This window comes from Dreissena polymorpha, chromosome 1 (genome assembly GCF_020536995.1).
Source record: "Dreissena polymorpha isolate Duluth1 chromosome 1, UMN_Dpol_1.0, whole genome shotgun sequence".
NCBI classification, from domain to species: domain Eukaryota; kingdom Metazoa; phylum Mollusca; class Bivalvia; order Myida; family Dreissenidae; genus Dreissena; species Dreissena polymorpha.
Genome location: NC_068355.1, coordinates 174444428 through 174466471, shown reverse-complemented (window position 1 = coordinate 174466471; position 22044 = coordinate 174444428). Strand labels below are relative to the sequence as shown.

Here is a 22044-nt window from a genome sequence, read left to right as displayed (position 1 = left end):
TCTATGTACCAACCTGCTCCTGTGACCTTTCAGGGGAAATATTTAATTTTGAGCCAAAGTAGGTCAAATTTACCCCGACTGTCCGTAATTCGCCAAAAAAATAATTTTTAACGAAATAGACCAGTGCACGATGACCAATATGAGACCTTAATGCGCACGGGTAGACAATTTAAAGACAATTAATGTCTGGTTGCCCTAAAAAGGACAAGGTAAATCCACCAAGGGAGTGGTGACAATTGACCAAGATCTTCTTCCCGCTCCTCGCGCGCTGCGACGACTTTATGGAAATTGTACATACATTTCTTAACAGTTCTATTTATACAGTTTGGAAACAATACTTATTGAAAGGCTTATACCGTATTTGGAATTCGTTGTACAAGGCGAAAAGCAAATCTTAACGTATCGACATAAATTATATATATTAATGTAAAAGAATAAAAAAAGTTATGTTATATCATTTAAAACAATCGCACCTCACATTGTCAGACGAAACATAACACGCGAACACACAAATCCTGTGATTCAAACACAATTTTTATCCTTTTTTTTTTAAATGGTTGTGAAACACTGAAAATTGAATATCGTCAAACCGGAAATGGAGATTTTCAAGCTTGTGGTAGCTGCCATTTTTGACTCGTGTTCGGAAGGTTATTTATATATACGCGCATGCCCAGAACAGCTACTGTTTGACACAATTTCTGGTGTGTGTGATTACCATTCCGGATCGTGTCCTAACATTAGATATCGATTATTCGACAAAGTCTGTGGACCTTAATACATAAAAAATAAAGTATACATGCGTCTTAACGAAGATATATAATAAAAAATAATATAAAAAAATAAACCATTCCACTAATGACTAAGAATTGTCGGATTTTGTAGAAGAAGGTATCAACACGCTTCAACAGTGGAGACAGTCTGTAAAACTATTCAAGACTCAAGTAATTGATCTAATGATCAAATAATTGAACTCGTGAATTGTATCCCCTTTGACATAGTTATTTACATGATTATTATGAAAACAATAAAATCCGTAGTTAACTGTGTTTTGTTCATCAGGAAAACATAAACGTCAATTAAATCAATAATAGAACAAAAATTGTATTATGACTGGCACCAATGATACCACCAAAAGAAATTCAAAATCTTTGAGCAGATATAAACTCTCTTGTTATTTATGAAACACTTATATAAATATATTTTCCAAGAAAGGGATCAATCTAACTTATTCTGAACAATTAACAAGCTGAAAACACCACGGAGAAGACGCTCGGACTGCATTATATGCTGCATTTGTGTAGTAATGAGTCTCAATATACTTAAAGTATGTTTGTCTTCTATTTATGCCAATTGCTTTATACATTATAACAGTTGGCATTAATGAGAATAAAACAATGCTGCTTACCATTCATAATAACTTATAAGTTTTCGGATACCTTAAGTTTTCCAATACCCTTTCTAGACGAAATAATAATTTTCCAAGACTATTTTTACGACATTAATATTTTTGCCCGAATTAATGACTTGATTTAAAAACATGTTATTTGAAACTCGTATTATATCACAATCCCAAGCTGTTTGCGCCGATGACACACTGCGCTTGTGTTTTTACAACACGATGTCGGTAATAAATTCAGTGTACCTTCACGCGTTTTTGGGTAAATATCATCTTTTATAGAGTGTTATGCTAGACTGCGTACATTGAAATCGTTAAATCCCCTTAAACACTCAAAATCATAAATAATGAAAAATGGTTCAATTACAAACTATTACTGTTTCAACAACATTGCAATCATTATTTGAATCGATGCATGACCAAATTGTTGTTAAAATTTCATACTACTGCAATGAGATAGACATTTTTAGAGATTTTTTTAACATATAATTAAAGTTAATGGCGTTACAGAGTTGTTGTTCGATACGATCTCGAAACCTCTATAGACTAAATACATTTTAATGTGGCCCTGTCTGATGGTCGATACAGATGGCGTCACGACAGGGTTCTTGCTTCAATCGCCGATCATCTAGATCAAGCACGAAAAGCGCAGAAGACGACCAACAAAGGCCCCTCATTCATTTCCTTTGTCAGAGCCGGAGAAGAAGGGGCAAAGGCCAAACACGCATGTGGGATTCTTGGAACGGCAACAGATTGGAGAATGGAAGCAGACTTGAAGAGACAGCTCAAGTTTCCATAGGAGATCACCGTGACAAACCAGAGACCCGACATAGTACTGTGGTCAGCTGCATCAAAACAGGTTGTGATGGTGGAGCTCACAGTACCATGGGAGGAGCGGATTGAAGAGAGCTTCGAACGGAAGCGCGAAAAGTACCAGGCCCTCACAGATACCTGCACAGAGAAAGGCTGGAAGGCATGGTGTTTTCCAGTGGAGGTGGGCTGCAGAGGTTTCCCAGCACAATCACTGTGGCGCACTTTCAGCAGACTGGGGGTTACAGGACAGGTCCGGAAACGGGCCATATCGGTTGTTGCACGTGAAACGGAGTCTGCTTCCTTGTGGCTATGGCGGAAGAGAGAGGAGAAGTGGATAGGGGGACACAGGGCTGTCGACTAGGGACTGGCCACCGAGACCTGGCAGATGAGGAAGTGTAGCGGAGGCTTACTATCTCCTGGCCGGAAATTGATCACTTCCGGTCGGCACACCATAGGAGGACGTAGTGGGACAGTGCCGAAACGTCCGATGAATATGGACCCACCTGATGAAGGAGATAGTAGCAGCATCACGGCTGTATCTGACAACTACGATGATTATCACTTTAAATCTCGCACAAAAATACAACATACTTTAACATAAACTAAACGGTTAAATCGTTACATACATATTTGCGAAAACTTCCGGACCAGGAAAAACGATGGTAGACACCATACATCAAATTGTAAATGTGTACGCCAGGTCTTTTCAAAGAAGACGGATATAAAAAAAGAAAGATCCAAAACGAAACAAAACTGCCCACTAAAAACTATTGTTCACGTGAAGATTCATAATGCTTAAACATGCAGTAGTGAATGGAAGCTAATAACAACGGTTTATTTGTCTGTATATCTATAACCAATAATTATAACTCTGTGGATACACAATTTACTAAGGCACAAGTGAGAAAATAAGCGGGTAAATAGTGTTTAAACATACATTCGGTAATACTCTTAAACTGAAAATATCTAACCAGTACAAAGTTTGACGGTGGGGTCATTCTGAAGGTAGCCCGGTCCGTCCGCATCATGAACTACTAACAAGTTTCACAAGAAAGGGTTTTAAAACTTAAAATATGTGATCACCATAAAGTGTGGACACAATTTTCAAGACAATTATTTAACATAGGGCAATATTTCAATAACAAAGGGCCGTCAACCAATAAAACGGCACTGTTTTCGACAACGAAGGTACAAAGCCACCAATTGGCAATGTTTTTGAAACGAAGGCAGTCTATTACCAAATGGCACTATCTTCGACAACAAGGAACTGTCAATGATAATAAGGCTCTGCTTTTGTAAAGTGAGGACAGCGATTGATACGATAATGATCGTTCATAGACCGGTAAACTCTTCTGTTCGAATCCAAGTTGTTCAATTTTTCACACAAAGTACAAAACGATTTACTGTAGCTTGCTTCATCGAAAGTGTTATGACCATTCCAGACAAACTGTTGCTTATTTCGCAACATTTCAATATATCTATCTTTATCATTTCCCAGGGCGTTAAGATAGGCAGCCATTTTGGTCGCGTTTTTGAAGTCCGCGGTGTCTATGTAGGAATTATTTGGAAGCAAACGCTTGTAGTCTGCTCCGCCCATAACAACCTGGATGACGTCATAATTGTAGTTGGAAAAAAGCTTTTCTGTGACGTAATCTTCGCAATTCGAATTCTCAAATGACAAATAGAATTTATATTGACTTAGAGTTTTCTTCGCTGCATCGGTGCTGAATCTCGGCAAACGTAGTCCTTTTTTGCTACATGCGCCATAAATATCAACCTCTACACCCGCGCGTTGGAGCTCGTCAACATATTTTTCCCTTTTATTTGGTGTAATGCAATTTCTAACAAACCAAGCAGCGGCCTTGGTTTTCTGGTCGAAAATGGCGCTGTAATTTCGGTTTGGGACTTCAGTTCGCCTTTCAAGCGTCCCGTACGGAAAGAAAATATCTGCATCACGCATAAAGGTCATCGACCAATTCATAGCAAATGACCAATTGGGCTGAAAGTAAGGCTCGGATGGATCGGCATTAAACAGCGGTGGCTCAGCGATGAAAAACACCCAGGCTTGGTCGGGGTTTCTTTGATTCATGGGAATTGGAGGTGATGAGGAAAGACCGCCGCCTTTTCGTATCTCGAACATAATTGCCGAAGCCTGATGAATCTTTTGCCTGTCCTTCGATGTATAGCAGTTCGAATATGGACATGTTTTCAGAGTTTGGTTAAGCGTAGACTCTGAAATAATTAGTTTCATGTGAATACATGACTACTTGATATACACGTGATATATTATTCAAAATTTCGAATTTAACTTGAAAGCGACTGACACTCGTCAGATTTAATGTGAAATTTCTTATGGCAAAATTCGATTTTTGACATCGACATGTGACCTTTTCAGGCAGAGAGACGGGTGTTACAAGAAACGCGTACGTCATCTTATGGTTGTACTTAGGGCTTTTCCACTGATTTTATAGCCGTTATTTGGACATATTCCTAACGCCAAGAAAGGCGCAAAATTCTCAATTGTATGATGATTCAAGACGTTCAGATGTTTGGAAACAGAGATAAAAAATAAGATAAGTTGTAATATCCATTAAACTGATTATCATAATTATGTTTACGATTATCTGTTTTATATAAGTTAAATCAAACTAATTCAAAATGTATAAATTAAGCAATATATTTATTTATTTTTTTAAATAATGTAACGCTCAATCTAACCGCTATAGATCATATTCCGAATATTGTTAGTAAAAGCACTGGGTGTTCACATTTTCGCCAAGATATTGCAAAATCCATTAATAAGCGACAACGTCATGGATGACTCAGCAAGCCTCGCATAAACGTACAAAAAAAATGTTAAGATTCGTACTTGATAAAAAAAATTGCACATAATCAACTCTTTACAAATTTATCCCGTATGTATAAATAAAAATAAATGGTACAAATATAAGTACAAGTGAAACAAATAGTGCACACACCTGTTATCCAACCGGGTTTAACGTACCACAATATCATCTTGTTTTCCTTGTCCTGAAGAGTTTTATTTTCCACAATGCTCGTTCTGCCCGATATGTCATGCACCGAGACCATTTGAGAAGCATTTGATGTTGTAAGAATATTTTTAGTCGAATTGACATTTGTCGACGCTTTCCCGGTTTCTTGAGTATATTGCGATTTTAACTGCCCACCGAAGTTGGATAATTTGAAGGCCGATCGTCCAATAATTATTACTAAAGCCAATCCATAAATCAGTAAAACAAATATCAGTATCCGCTTGTTAAAACGCATTCTGCTTTTCAATAACCAACACAGTTACTTACTTTTGCAAAACTATTATTAAATTATTCTCGATATTGAAGTTAATAAACTGGTTTGACGGGGGTAGTGATTCAGATGGCTGAGTTCAGTGAGATTTGTATCTGCGCATGAATACCTGCTTCTGTCCTTTGGTTTTTAGGCTTTAAGTGGGGAGCTAATGTTGGATGTGTGCGTAATATAAATTAAAGGGGCCTTTCCGCGTTATGGTAAAATGACAAAATAAAAGAAAATTATGATATTTGTGAGGAAACAGTAATACTGAACATTTACCATGCTTTAAAATATCAATTATATATTATATTATATGTATCTTTTGACGATTTAAAAACCTGAAAATTATAAAGCGTTGCAACGCGAAAAGGTTGAATAATTTGAAGAGTGCTGTTGTTTTCGTTATATTTTGTTATTCTACGAGGATTGCTTTTATAAGTATAAAAAAAATCACTCATTGTATGAGCATGGATGGCCGGGTGGTCTAAGCGATAGACGTTTACTCCAGGGGTCAGCGGTTCGAGCCCAGTTGAGGGTTGATTTTTTTCTTTAATTTTATTCTTGTTTTTTTTTACTGGAGCTTTTTAGATCCAATGTTTACATTTATTAATATAAAGCATTTTTATGACAAACTTCAATACACGTCATAATCTGTGAAAAGGTCCCTTCAAGACTCAGACAGGCTGATTTTGAAATATTGAGATCAATAAATTTCAAAATCATTTCACGCAACGGTGGCAAGTTCGGGATTCAGAACTTTACCAACTGACGGACAGTAAGATCGAGGGAATGAAAAAAAAATCAGTCCTCCATATATTCATGTAGAGACACACCTTTCAAAATTGTACTAAAGTGGGTAGGTACCGGTTGATTAAAAAAATAAACACATAACTTTCTTTATATGCTTGATATGGTGTTTGACCTGGTTACCAAAAAACATGCGCGATACACGAAGCGACACTCGATATTTACCACGATATATCGCCTTTTTGGCTACCTACATTCTCGCGCGTCGCTTCTGGTATCGCGCAAAATATCGAGTTTTGCGCAAAATATCTTGTATCGCTTTGAGTATCGCGCAAAATATCATGTGTCGCGCAAAATATCGTGTATCGCTTCAAGTGTCGTGTGTCGCCCTTGATGAAAGAAGGGGCGAGATTATAGATGGCACTATCCGGATTCCGTAGTATACAGTAGATCGGTAAATTCGTATCAGATAGCTATTGGAACAAAAGGTGCAGCGAAGTTGCAGGCACATGTTTCATTTTGTAATGTTATTTAATTCATTGACACAGCTGCGATGTTTCAATACTTAACACGAACATGTTCAAAAAAAAGCGCGCGTCCGATGTTTGATAAACTGGCATTTAGATTTCAAGTTTCAATTGATCATTGTAATATGGCAAATGCAACTATAGAGAGAACACGTTTTGTGGTCGATTGACAACAGCTTACCAACGTTTGAACTTAATTTCACAATTTAACCTTGCTCTCGACGATAGGATATGTAATTACTGAGAAAATGTCTACGGTCCGCGTTTATAACTACAACATCTGAAAATGATGCAGTAAATAGTCATTTTAATTGCGGATAGAATGGTGGCGATATGTAACATTACACACGATTTCATTTTTAAGTATGGGCATAACGTCTGTCCTATCAATGCCCCTCCCAAACCAGTAAACCATAAAATGGTTTCGGTCGGACCGGAACCGTCTGTTTGATTCTTGAAACAATCGCCGCCGGGGTGGGTAGTTTTCCATTGCGAAATCTGTGTAAATTTTTCTTTTATATTTTAGATTTCAATCTTCATTTAACTTTCTCATAGCATTTACAAATAATATTTCAACCATGTCCGTTGAAGTATTTTATTCAATATAAACGGTAGCGTTTTCCATTAGAATCTAATGGCTAATGATTCTAATTAGAATCACACTTCGGTGTTTATTTAAGATGTTTATATTAAAGTGAACGCATTTTTGTTATCACCATTTGCCTAAAATTTAAAATATCTGTTCGAAGAGACGGATCATCAGCCTTTGTAGATGCTTATACCACGTTTGCTTTCTCAGTTGATTCAATTATTACTAAATGAATCTCAGTCAGTCCCGGATAACGCAGTTTGAAGTGATAAAGTAGTTAACGTCATTACTAAACCAGAAACATCGGAGTGACAGTACCATCATGGAAAAGTCGAAGTACCGGTAATGCCGTTACAATCCAGCGCTAATCTCACATTTATGGTACGTGTATGATCAGTATAGCGAATGTAATATATTCTCGAATGGCAAGTGCAAAATAGAAACCCGAATATATAAGGATTTTAGTTAAGCAATATATAAATGCCATGAAAAGCATTTCCAATGAAAGATTGTAATATAAATATAAAAGAGGAATAATTCTTGGTAAAAGTGTTAACACTTCAATTTGCTTATGTGATGTAAACGGTAAAAGAAGTTATGGTTGTTAGGAATTTACCTAAAGATAAGATAACGTGATTTAATTATGACAAAAATAAATCTCTAATATCAGCATGAAATGAAGTGACTAGTTTTGTAATAAAAACTTGTATTCTTGAATTACTGACAAGTCGATGCTGACAGAGTAACAATAGCTCCCCTCACAATAGAAATCAGTGTCTTAGTTAGATAGCTTATGTGCACCATGTATTTATTTGAAAGCCTATCCATAAACTGTGTGCGGAACTCAACTAACGCCTGGATACAAACAACTTTTTACATTATTATGTAATATATATCTTTGATCACGTGACTATTTGCATATTTACAAAATATGTGTGGTCACTGCAATTTGAATGACAATACAAAACAGCGTCTAATTAGAACCGTATATTTGTGCTTACTGTAAAACGCGGAAGACGTGTTCCGAATAACACATGTTTAGACCTCATTTTAGGTATTGACACGTTTAAGTATTACGTGTTTAAAATGCATGTGACAACGACTTACAATGTATTCCACATAAACAGTTTGTGGCTGATGTGACAACGGCTTAAATTGTATCCCACATGCACAGTTTGTTGCTGATGTGACAGCGGCTTGCAGTGTATTCCACATGCACAGTTTGTGGCTGATGTGGCAGCGGCTTGCAGTATATTCATGGTAGTATACTGTACATGAGCCACGTGGTAGTATACTGCCCTGTACGACAGCCACGTGGTAATATACTGCCCTGTGCAACAGCCAAATGGTAATATACTGCCCTGTACAACAGACACAGGGTAATATCCTGCCCTGTACAACAGCCAAATGGTAATATACTGTCCTGTAAAACAAACACATGGTAATATACTGCCCAGAACAATGGCCAAATGGTAATATACTGCTCTGTATAACAGACACATGGTAATATAATGCCGTGTACAAAAGCCACATGGTAGTATACTGCCCTGTACAACAGACACATGGTAGTATACTGCCCTGTACGGCAGCCACATGGTAATATACTGCCCTGTACAACAGCCAAATGGTAATATACTGCCCTGTACAACAGACACAGTGTAATATACTGCCCTGCACAACAGCCAAATGGTAATATACTGCCCTGTACAAAGACACATGGTAATATACTGCCCTGTACAAGAGCCACATGGAAGTATACTGCCGTCTACATCAGACACAAGGTAGTATACTGCTCTGTACAACAGGCACATGGTAGTATACTGCCCTGTACAACAGACAAATGGTAATATACTGCCCTGTACAACAAACAAATGGTAATATACTGCCCTGTACAACAGACAAATGGTAATATACTGCCCTGTACAACAGACAAATGGTAATATACTGCCCTGTACAACAGACACATGGTAATATACTGCCCTGTACAACAGACAAATGGTAATATACTGCCCTGTACAACAGACAAATGGTAATATACTGCCCAGTACAACATACACATGGTAATATACTGCCCTGTACAACAGACACATGGTAGTATACTGCCCTGTACAACAGACACATGGTAATATACTGCCCAGTACAACAGACACATGGTAGTATACTGCCCTGTACAACAGACACATGGTAATATACTGCCCTGTACATGAGCCACATGATAATATACTGTCCTGTACAACAGACACATGGTAATATACTGCCCTATACAACAGACACATGGTAATATACTGCCCTGTACAACAGACACATGGTAATATACTGCCCTGTACAACAGACGCATGGTAATATACTGCCCTGTACAACAGAACCATGGTAATATACTGCCCTGTACAACAGACACATGGTAGTATACTGCCCTGTACAAGAGACACATGGTAATATACTGCCCTGTACAACAGACACATGGTAATATACTGCCCTGTACAACAGACACATGGTAGTATACTGCCCTGTACAAGAGACACATGGTAATATACTGCCCTGTACAACAGACACATGGTAATATACTGCCCTGTACAACAGACACATGGTAATATACTGCCCTGTACAACAGACACATGGTAATATACTGCCCTGTACAACATACACATTGTTATATACTGCCCTGTACAACATACACATTGTTATATACTGCCCTGTACAACATACACATTGTTATATACTGCCTTGTACAACAGACACATGGTAATATACTGTCCTGTACAATAGACACATGGTAATATACTGCCCTGTACAACAGACACATGGTAGTATACTGCCCTGTACAACAGACACATGGTAGTATACTGCGCTGTACAACAGCCAAATGGTAGAATACTATCCTGTAGAACAGACAAATGGTAATATACTTCCCTGTACAAGAGACCACATGGCAGTATACTGCCGTGTACATCAGACACATGGTAGTATACTGCCCTGTACAACAGACAAATGGTAGAATACTACCCTGTACAACAGACACGTGGTAATATACAACATACATACGGTAATATACTGCCGTGTACAAGAGCCACATGGTAGAATACTGCCGTGTACATCAGACACATGGTAATATACTGCCGTGTACATCAGACACATGGTAATATATTGCCCTGTACAACAGACACATGGTAATATACTGCCGTGTACAAGAGCCACATGGTAGAATACTGTCCTGTACAATAGACACATGGAAATATACTGTCCTGTACAATAGACACATGGTAATATACTGCCCTGTACATGAGCCACATGGTAGTATACTGCCCTGTACAACAGACACATGGTAATATACTGCCCTGTACAAGAGACACATGGTAGTATACTGCCCTGTACAACAGACACATGGTAATATACTGCCCTGTACAACAGACACATGGTAATATACTGCCCTGTACAACAGACACATGGTAATATACTGCCCTGTACAACAGACACATGGTAATATACTGCCATGTACAACAGACACATGGTAATATACTGCCCTGTACAACAGACACATGGTAGTATACTGCCCTGTACAACAGACACATGGTGTATACTGCCCTGTACAACAGACACATGGTAATATACTGCCCTGTACAACAGACACATGGTAATATACTGCCCTGTACAACAGACACATGGTAATATACTGCCCTGTACATCAGACACATGGTAATATACTGCCCTGTACAACAGACACATGGTAATATACTGCCCTGTACAACAGACACATGGTAGTATACTGCCCTGTACAACAGACACATGGTAGTATACTGCCCTGTACAACAGACACATGGTAATATACTGCCCTGTACATCAGACACATGGTAATATACTGCCCTGTACATCAGACACATGGTGTATACTGCCCTGTACAACAGACACATGGTAATATACTGCCCTGTACAACAGACACATGGTAAAATACTGCCCTGTACAACAGACACATGGTAGTATACTGCCCTGTACAACAGACACATGGTGCATACTGCCCTGTACAACAGTCACATGGTAGTATACTGCCCTGTACAACAGACACATGGTAGTATACTGCCCTGTACAACAGACACATGGTAATATACTGCCCTGTACAACATACATATGGTAATATACTGCCCTGTACAACATACATATGGTAATATACTGCCCTGTACAACAGACACATGGTAATATACTGCCCTGTACAACAAACACATGGTAATATACTTCCCTGTACAACAGACACATGGTAATATACTGCCCTGTACAACAGACACATGGTAGTATACTGCCCTGTACAACAGACACATGGTAATATACTGCCCTGTACATCAGACACATGGTAATATACTGCCCTGTACAACAGACACATTGTTATATACTGCCCTGTACAACAGACACATGGTGTATACTGCCCTGTACAACAGCCACATGGTAGTATACTGCCCTGTACAACAGACACATGGTGATATACTGCCCTGTACAACAGACACATGGTAATATACTGCCCTGTACAACAGACACATGGTAATATACTGCCCTGTACAACAGACACATGGTAATATACTGTCCTGTACAATAGACACATGGTGTATACTGCCCTGTACAACAGCAACATGGTAGTATACTGCCCTGTACAACAGACACATGGTAATATACTGCCCGGTACATGAGCCACATGGTAGTATACTGCCCTGTACAACAGACACATGGTAATATACTGCCCTGTACAACAGACACATGGTAGTATACTGTCCTGTACAACAGACACATGGTAATATACTGCCCTGTACAACAGACACATGGTGTATACTGCCCTGTACAACAGTCACATGGTAGTATACTGCCCTGTACAACAGACACATGGTAGTATACTGCCCTGTACAACAGACACATGGTAGTATACTGCCCTGTACAACAGACACATGGTAATATACTGCCCTGTACAACAGACACATGGTAGAATACTGCCCTGTACAACAGACACATGGTGTATACTGCCCTGTACAACAGACACATGGTAATATACTGCCCTGTACAACAGACACATGGTAATATACTGCCCTGTACAACAGACACATGGTAGTATACTGCCCTGTACATCAGACACATGGTAATATACTGCCCTGTACAACAGACACATGGTAATATACTGCCCTGTACAACAGACACATGGTAATATACTGCCCTGTACGTCAGACACATGGTAATATACTGCCGTGTACAACAGACACATGGTAATATACTGTCCTGTACAACAGACACATGGTAGTATACTGCCCTGTACAACAGACACATGGTAATATACTGCCCTGTACATCAGACACATGGTAATATACTGCCCTGTACAACAGACACATTGTTATATACTGCCCTGTACAACAGACACATGGTAATATACTTCCCTGTACATCAGACACATGGTAATATACTGCCCTGTACATCAGACACATGGTAGTATACTGCCCTGTACAACAGACAATGGTAATATACTGCCCTGTACCATCAGACACATGGTAATATACTGCCCTGTACAACAGACACATGGTGTATACTGACCTGTACAACAGCCACATGGTAGTATACTGCCCCTGTACAACAGACACATGGTGTATACTGCTCTGTACAACAAGCCACATGGTAGTATACTGCCCTGTACAACAGACACATGGTAATATACTGCCCTGTACAACAGACACATGGTAATATACTGTCCTGTACAATAGACACATGGTGTTTACTGCCCTGTACAACAGCAACATGGTAGTATACTGCCCTGTACAACAGACACATGGTAATATACTGCCCTGTACATGAGCCACATGGTAGTATACTGCCCTGTACAACAGACACATGGTAATATACTGTCCTGTACAACAGACACATGGTAGTATACTGTCCTGTACAACAGACACATGGTAATATACTGTCCTGTACAACATACACATGGTAATATACTGTCCTGTACAATAGACACATGGTAATATACTGCCCTGTACAACAGACACATGGTAGTATACTGCCCTGTACAACAGACACATGGTAGTATACTGCCCTGTACAATAGACACATGGTAATATACTGCCCTGTACAACAGACACATGGTAATATACTGTCCTGTACAACAGACACATGGTAGTATACTGTCCTGTACAACAGACACATGGTAATATACTGCCCTGTACAACAGACACATGGTAGTATACTGCCCTGTACAACAGACACATGGTAATATACTGCCCTGTACAACAGACACAGGGTAGTATACTGCCCTGTACAACAGCCACATGGTAGTATACTGCCCTGTACAACAGACACATGGTAGTATACTGCCCTGTACAACAGACACATGGTAATATACTGCCCTGTACAACAGACACAGGGTAGTTTACTGCCCTGTACAACAGCCACATGGTAGTATACTGCCCTGTACAACAGACACATGGTAGTATACTGCCCTGTACAACAGACACATGGTAGTATACTGCCCTGTACAACAGACACATGGAAGTATACTGCCCTGTACAACAGACACATGGTAATATACTGCCCTGTACAACAGACACATGGTAGTATACTGCCCTGTACAACAGCCACATGGTAGTATACTGCCCTGTACAACAGACACATGGTAGTATACTGCCCTGTACAACAGACACATGGTAGTATACTGCCCTGTACAACAGACACATGGTAATATACTGTCCTGTACAACAGACGCATGGTAGAATACTGCCCTGTACAACAGACACATGGTAATATACTGCCCTGTACAACAGACACATGGTAATATACTGCCCTGTACAACAGACACATGGTAATATACTGCCCTGTACATCAGACACATGGTAGTATACTGCCCAGTACAACAGACACATGGTAGTATACTGCCCTGTACAAGAGCCACATGGTAGTATACTGCCGTGTACAAAAGACACATGGAAGTATACTGTCCTGTACAACAGACACATGGTAATATACTGCCCTGTACAACAGACACATGGTAATATATTGCCCTGTACAACAGACACATGGTAGTATACTGCCCTGTACAAGAGCCACATGGTAAAATACTGCCCTGTACAACAGACACATGGTAATATATTGCCCTGTAAAACAGACACATGGTAATATACTGCCGTGTACAACATACATATGGTAATATACTGCCCTGTACAACAGACACATGGTAGTATACTGCCCTGTACAACAGACACATGGTAATATACTGCCGTGTACAACATACATATGGTAATATACTGCCATGTACAACAGACACATGGTAGTATATTGCCCTGTACAACAGACACATGGTAGTATATTGCCCTGTACAACAGACACATGGTAATATACTGCCCTGTACAACAGCCACATGGTAGTATACTGCCCTGTACATCAGACACATGGTGTATACTGCCCTGTACAACAGACACATGGTAATATACTGCCCTGTACAACAGACACATGGTAGTATACTGCCCTGTACAAGAGCCACATGGTAATATACTGCCCTGTACAACAGACACATGGTTATATATTGCCCTGTAAAACAGACACATGGTAATATACTGCCGTGTACAACATACATATGGTAGTACTGCCCTGTACAACAGACACATGGTAGTGTACCGCCCTGTACAGCAGCCAAATGGTAGTATACTGCCCAGTACAACAGCCATTAGGCGTTTTCTTTATTTTAATCGTCAGTTGATAATGCAAGTTCTTGTATTACGTTTTATAAGTTAGAACGTGCTCTTGAATTGTATTCTTTAACAAATGCTATTTGTTATACATGTACTTTTTTTGTTAAGCGTCTTTGAACGCACAATACGGTATGTAAAGGGCGCTATATAACTGTGGTACTATTATAATTATTATTCACTCCACGTGCATAGTTTGTGGTTGATGCGACAACGGCTTACAGTGTTTTCCACATGCACAGTTTGAAGCTGATGAAACAACGGCGTAAAGTATTTTCCACATGCACAGTTTGTGGCTGATGTTACAACGGCTTACAGTATATTCCACATGCACAGTTTGTGGTTGATGTGACAACGGCTTACAGTGTATTCCATATGCACAGTTTGTGGTTGATGTGACAAGGCTTACAGTGTATTCCACATGCACAGTTTGTGGTTGATGTGACAACGGCTTACAGTGTATTCCACATGCACAGTTTGAGGCTGATGTGACAACAGCTTACAGTGTTTTGCACATGCACAGTTTGTGGTTGATGTGACAACGGCTTACATTGTATTCAACATGCACAGTTTATGGCTGATGTGACAACGGCTTACAGTGTTTTCCACATGCACAGTTTGTGGCTGATGTGACAACGGCTTACAGTGTATTTCATATGCACACTTTGTGGCTAATGTGACAACGGCTTACAGAGTATTCCACATGCACGGTTTGTGGTTGATGTGACAACGGCTTACAGTGTTTTCCAAATGCACAGTTTATGGCTGATGAAACAACGACGTACAGTATTTTCCACATGCACAGTTTGTGGCTGATGTGACATCGGCTTACAGTGTATTCCATATGCACAGTTTGTGGCTGATGTGACAACGGCTTACAGTGTATTCCATATGCACAGTTTGTGGTTGATGTGACAACGGCTTACAGAGTATTCCATATGCACAGTTTTAGGTTGTTGTGACAACGGCTTACAGTGTTTTTCACAGGCACAGTTTGTGGCTGATGAAACAACGGCGTACAGTATTTTCCACATACACAGTTTGTGGCTGATGTGACAACGACTTACAGTGTATTCCATATGCACAGTTTGTGGTTGATTGACAACGGCTTACAGTGTTTTCCACATGCACAGTTTGTGGCTGATGAAACAACGGCGTACAGTATTTTCCACATGCACAGCTTGTGGCCGATGTGACAACGGCTTACAGTGTATTCCACATGCACAGTTTGTGGTTGATGTGACAACGGATTACAGTGTATTCCACATGCACAGTTTGTGGTTGATGTGACAACGGCTTACAGTGTATTCCATATGCACAGTTTGTGGCTGATGTGACAACGGCTTACAATGTATTCCATATGCACAGTTTGTGGTTGATGTGACAACGACTTACACTGTTTTCCGCATGCACAGTTTGTGGTTGATGTGACAACGGCTTGCAGCGTTTTCCATATGCACAGTTTGTGGCTGATGTGACAACGGCTTACAGCGTATTCCACATGCACAGTTTGAAGCTGATGTGAAAACGGCTTACAGCCTATTCCACATGCACACTTTGTGGCTGATGTGACAACGGCTAACAGTGTATTCAACATGCACACTTTGTGGCTGATGTGACAACGGCTTACAGAGTATTCCACATGCACACTTTGTGGCTGATGTGACAACGGATTACAGTGTTTTTCAGGTGCACAGTTTGTGGCTGAAGTGATAACGGCTTACAGTATATTCCACATGCATAGTGTTTGGTTGATGTGACAACGGCTTACAGTGTGTTCAACATGCACAGTTTGTGGCTGATGTGACAACGGCTTACAGTGTATTCCACATGCACAGTTTGTGGTTGATGTTACAACGGCTTACAGTGCTTTCCACATGCACAGTTTGTGGCTGATGTGACAACGGCTTACATTGTAGTCCACATGCACATTTTGTGGCTGATGTGACAACGGCTTACAGTATATTCCCCATGCAAAGTTTGAGGCTGATGTGACAACGGCTTACAGTATATTCCACATGCACAGTTTGTGGCTGATGTGACAACGGCTTACAGTATATTCCAAATGCACACTTTGTGACTGATTTGACAACGGCTTACAGTGTATTCCACATGCACAATTTATTGTTGATGTGACAACGGCTTACAGTGTATTCCACATGCACAGTTTGAGGCTTATGTGATAACGGCTTACAGTGTTTTCCACATGCACAGTTTGAGGCTGATGTGACAACGGCTTACAGTGTTTTCCACATGCACAATTTTAGGCTGATGTGACAACGGCTTACAGTGTATTCCACATGCACAATTTATTGTTGATGTGACAATGGCTTACAGTGTATTCCATATGCACAGTTTGAGGCTGATGTGACAACGGCTTACAGTGTATTCCACATGCACACTTTGTGGCTGATGTGACAACGGCTTACAGTGTATTCCACATGCACAGTTTGTGGTTGATGTGACAACGGCTTACAGTGTTTTCCACATGCACAGTTTGAGGCTGATGTGACAACGGCTTACAGTGTTTTCCACATGCACAGTTAGTGGTTGATGTAACAACGGCTAACAGTATATTCCACATGCACACTTTGAGACTGATGTGACAACGGCTTACAGTGTAGTCCACATGCACAATTTGTTGTTGATGTGACAACGGCTCACAGTGTTTTCCAAATGCACAGTTTGAGGCTGATATGACAACGGCGTACAGTGTTTTCCACATGCACAGTTTGTGGCTGATGTGAAAACGGCTTACAGTGTTTTCCACATGCACAGTTTGTGGCTGATGTGACAACGGCTTACAGTGTATTCCACATGCACAGTTTGTGGTTGATGTGACAACGGCTTACAGTGTTTTCCATATGCACAGTTTGTGGCTGATGTGACAACGGCTTACAGTATATTCCAAATGTACAGTTTGTTGTTGATGTGACAACGACTTACAGTGTATTCCACAATAAAAATATTCGCGATTGTAATTTGAAGTTATGTATCCTTCATACTGCTCTCTACTGTTCCTGATCGTTTCTTGTCAAGAATGTCTTTGGAGAACTGGTATGGATTCTGGATGAATCTAGCTCATTGTCTCTCCCTCTTCATTTTCCTCTGTCTTGTTTGCTTAGCCTTGTTGAGCGTGCTCAGTTTCTCTCGTAAAGTTCTTCTCAACTGTTGGAGTCCTACTGTCTCTTATTCCTTGGCTTTTCTATACAACCTCCTTATACTTGTAAGCTCCGTCCTGCTCTGTTTGATTAGCATCTGTCTTCTGCTGATGATAGGGGCTGGCTTCTCTGGTTTCTTCTCAGCTAAGCCGAACCTTTCTTAGCACAGTTTGTGGTTGATGTGACAACGACTTATAGTGTATTACACATGCACAGTTTGAGGCTGATGTGACAACGGCTTACAGTGTTTTCCACATGCACAGTTTGTGGCTGATGTGACAACGGCTTACATTGTTTTCCACATGCACAGTTTGTGGCTGATTTGACAACGGCTTACATTGTATTCCACATGCACAATTTGTGGCTGATGTGACAACGGCTTACAATGTATTCCATTTGCACAGTTTTTGGTTGATGTGACAACGGCTTACAGTGTTTTCCACATGCACAGTTTGTAGCTGATGTGACAACGGCTTACAGTGTATTCCACATGCACAGTTTGTGGTTGATGTGACAACGGCTTACAGTATATTCCAAATGCACAGTTTGTTGTTGATGTGACAACAACTTACAGTGTATTCCATATGCACAGTTTGTGGTTGATGTGACAACGACTTACAGTGTATTACAATGCACAGTTTGAGGCTGATGTGACAAAGGCTTACAGTGTTTTCCACATGCGCAGTTTGTGGCTGATGTGACAACGGCTTACATTGTTTTCCACATGCACAGTTTGTGGCTGATTTGACAACGGCTTTTATTGTATTCCACATGCACAGTTTGTGGCTGATGTGACAACGGCTTACAGTATATTCCACATGCACAGCTTGTAGCTGATGTGACAACGGCTAACAGTATATTCCACATGCACACTTTGTGGCTGATGTGACAACGGCTTACAGTGAATTCCACATGCACAGTTTGTGGCTGATGTGACAACGACTTACAGTGTATTCCACATGCACAGTTTGTGGTTGATGTGACAACGGCTTACCGTGTATTCCAAATGCACAGTTTGTGGCTGATGTGACAACGACTTACAGTGTATTCCACATGCACAATTTGTTGTTGATGTGACACCGGCTTACATTGTATTCCACATGCACAGTTTGTTGTTGATTTGACAACGGCTTACAGTGTATTCCACATGCACAGTATGTGGGTGATGTGACAACGGCTTACAGTGTATTCCACATGCACAGTTTGTGGTTGATGTGACAACGGCTTACAGTGTGTTCCACATGCACAGTTTGTGGCTGATGTGACAACGGCTTACAGTGTATTCCATATGCACAGTTTGTGGCTGATGTGACAACGGCTAACAGTGTATTCCACATGCACAGTTTGTGGTTGATGTGACAACGGCTTACAGTTTATTCCACATGCACAGTTTGTGGTTGATGTGACAACGGCTTACAGTGTATTCCACGTGCACAGTTTGTGGCTGTTGTGACAACGGCTAACAGTGTATTCCACATTCTATGTTAGTAGTTGATGTATCAACGGCTTACAATGTATTCCACATCCACAGTTTGTGGCTGATTCGAAACGGCTTACATTGTATTTCACATTCACAGTTAGTGGTTGATGTAACAACGGCTTACATTGTATTCCATATGCACAGTTTGTGGTTGATGTGACAACGGATGACAGTGTTTTCCACGTGCACAGTTTGTGGCTGATGTGACAACGGCTTACAGTGTATTCCACATGCACAGTTTGTAGTTGATGTGATAACAGCTTACAGGGTATTCCACATGCACAGTTTGTGGCTGATGTGACAACGGCTTAAATTGTATTCCACATGCACAGTTTGTGGCTCATGGGTTGCTGCCGACAGTTACGTAGTTTTCTTCATATAAACTTACTAATAAAAATATTCGCGATTGTAATTTGAAGTTATGTATCCTTCATACTGCTCTCTACTGTTACTGATCGTTTCTTGTCAAGAATGTCCTTGGAGAACTGGTATGGATTCTGGATGAATCTAGCTCATTGTCTCTCCCTCTTCCTTTTCCTCTGTCTTGTTTGCTTAGCCTTGTTGAGCGTGCTCAGTTTCTCTCGTAAAGTGCTTCTCAACTGTTGGAGTCCTACTTTCTCTTATTCCTTGGCTTTTCTATACAACCTCCTTACACTTGTAAGCTCCTTCCTGCTCTGTTTGATTAGCATCTGTCTTCTGCTGATGATAGGGGCTGGCTTCTCTGGTTTCTTCTCAGCTAAGCCGAACCTCTCTTAGCTTACAGTATAGATGAGGCCCCTCATTGCTCTTATCTTTCGGTCAGCTGGACCCTGGAGGGTTGTTTCAAGTATAGCTGAAACGTCTTGATCTAGCTCCTGCCATGCTCGCCGGTCTGTCTTCTTGGGCAATGCTATCCGCGGGCGCCTCTTCTCATCATCTCCCGGAGCTATTTGTGCAGGTGTTGCTGGTTCTGCATGGTCTTCAGTGTCATCGTCCAGTGGGAAAAGCAGATCAAGAAGGGGGTCATGGTCGTCCTCTTCCTGCTGCCCGTCCTGTGTGTTTGAAACCAGATTCTCAGACGCGTAGAGGTTCCTAGTTCTATGGGATTCTTCCTGACTTGGATCCTCCAACGTCTCACCAGGTGTACCACCTGAGCGTTGCGTCTGGGTGTCTGATTTCCCACAATCAGTCTTGGCTTGATGTATCCGCAGTCCCCTTAAATTCTTGCAAATCTTGTCACATTTGCCACACTTCACAACTGCTACTTCTCCGGTCAAAGCCCACTGTACAAGCCTAGTCGTTTTTCTGTGTATCCGTCCTTGTGAGTCTCTCATCCTCCCCCCTCTCGGAAGAGTCTGGGGGTATTCTTCTGTGTGTGAGTCTGTAGCTGATTTTGTGGTTGTTCCTTCACAGGAACTGAATTCCGGGCTGCCAACCCGTCGTGCCCTTCCCGGGCTTTCCTGGTGGTCATCTGTCTTTCCAGCGTCTACGTTCTATTCTCGGTTGTCATCAAGTCTTTCATAGAAGTCACTGGTAAACCAGATGTGGAATGAGATGTAAACAGTCGTTAAACTGCTGGGCTACTGACATCCTCAGTCGAGAGCCACCAGTCATCGAATGTTTCGACCCTTTAATCTCGAGACATTCTCATGGTGGTGGGTCCGCAGGGGTTTATCAATCTCCCAACGCGTCAGTAGTCGGCTGTCAGCTCCTCTCTTCTCTCCTTAGCCAAAGCCATCTCGATGCTTGCTCCGATGCATCCCCAAGTCTGTTGACTGCTCGTTTTCTGTCTCGCCCTGTCAGACCAAGCGCAGTGAAAAGTCTCCAGAGAGACTTTGCCGGAAAGCCTCGGACGCCGACCTCCACTAGGAATAGCCACGTAAGCCACCCCTTCTCCATGCATTCCCTCTGCAGATCAGCATATTTCGCTGTTTTCCTCTTCATCGCCTCATCACAGCGCGACTCCCAAGGGACTGTGAGTTCAACCATCACCAGACACTTGTCTTTTGCCGACAAGATCACCATGTCGGGGCGTTGTGTTGTCTGGACCACACTTGGGAAAACCAACCTTCGTTTCAGGTCAACCACCATCCCCCATGACTGCGCACGATCTAGGATCGATGCTGCTTGCTTCTGTTGCTTCCTTTTCAAACTGCATCTTCCCGGTCTTCTTTACAATCGTCTTCTTTCACCTCTCCCTTTTCACTATATATGCCAGTTCTTGGAGGACCTCGCCGTGTCTCCGCTTGTATCTTCGATGTTTACGGGCTGTCTGGCAAGATGATAGTGTACCGGTATGTTCCAGTGTGCCTATCTTTCCACAAAGTGGGCAGGTTGGGTCGT

At 41.0% G+C, this 22044-nt stretch overlaps 1 protein-coding gene across 1 annotated transcript; it reads right to left on the bottom strand.

Moving 5' to 3' along the window:
* Window positions 1-2996: 2996 nt before the first annotated feature.
* LOC127862126 (alpha-(1,3)-fucosyltransferase C-like) lies at window positions 2997-5588 on the bottom strand. The gene is made up of 2 exons (XM_052401118.1): window positions 5188-5588; window positions 2997-4441 (listed from the first exon to the last, which is right to left on the bottom strand). The coding sequence occupies exons 1-2, from the start codon at window positions 5495-5497 to the stop codon at window positions 3480-3482; spliced, it is 1272 nt and encodes a 423-aa protein (XP_052257078.1). The 5' UTR covers window positions 5498-5588; the 3' UTR covers window positions 2997-3479.
* Between the last annotated feature and the right edge of the window lie 16456 nt (window positions 5589-22044).

Bases quoted from the DNA above. Each gene is read 5' to 3' on its own strand.
- LOC127862126 (XM_052401118.1), bottom strand. From the start codon at position 5,497: ATGCGTTTTAACAAGCGGATACTGATATTTGTTTTACTGATTTATGGA. The intron at 4,442-5,187 runs GTGTGTGCACTA...TAATTATTTCAG, and splicing joins TAAACCCGGTTGGATAACAG to AGTCTACGCTTAACCAAACT.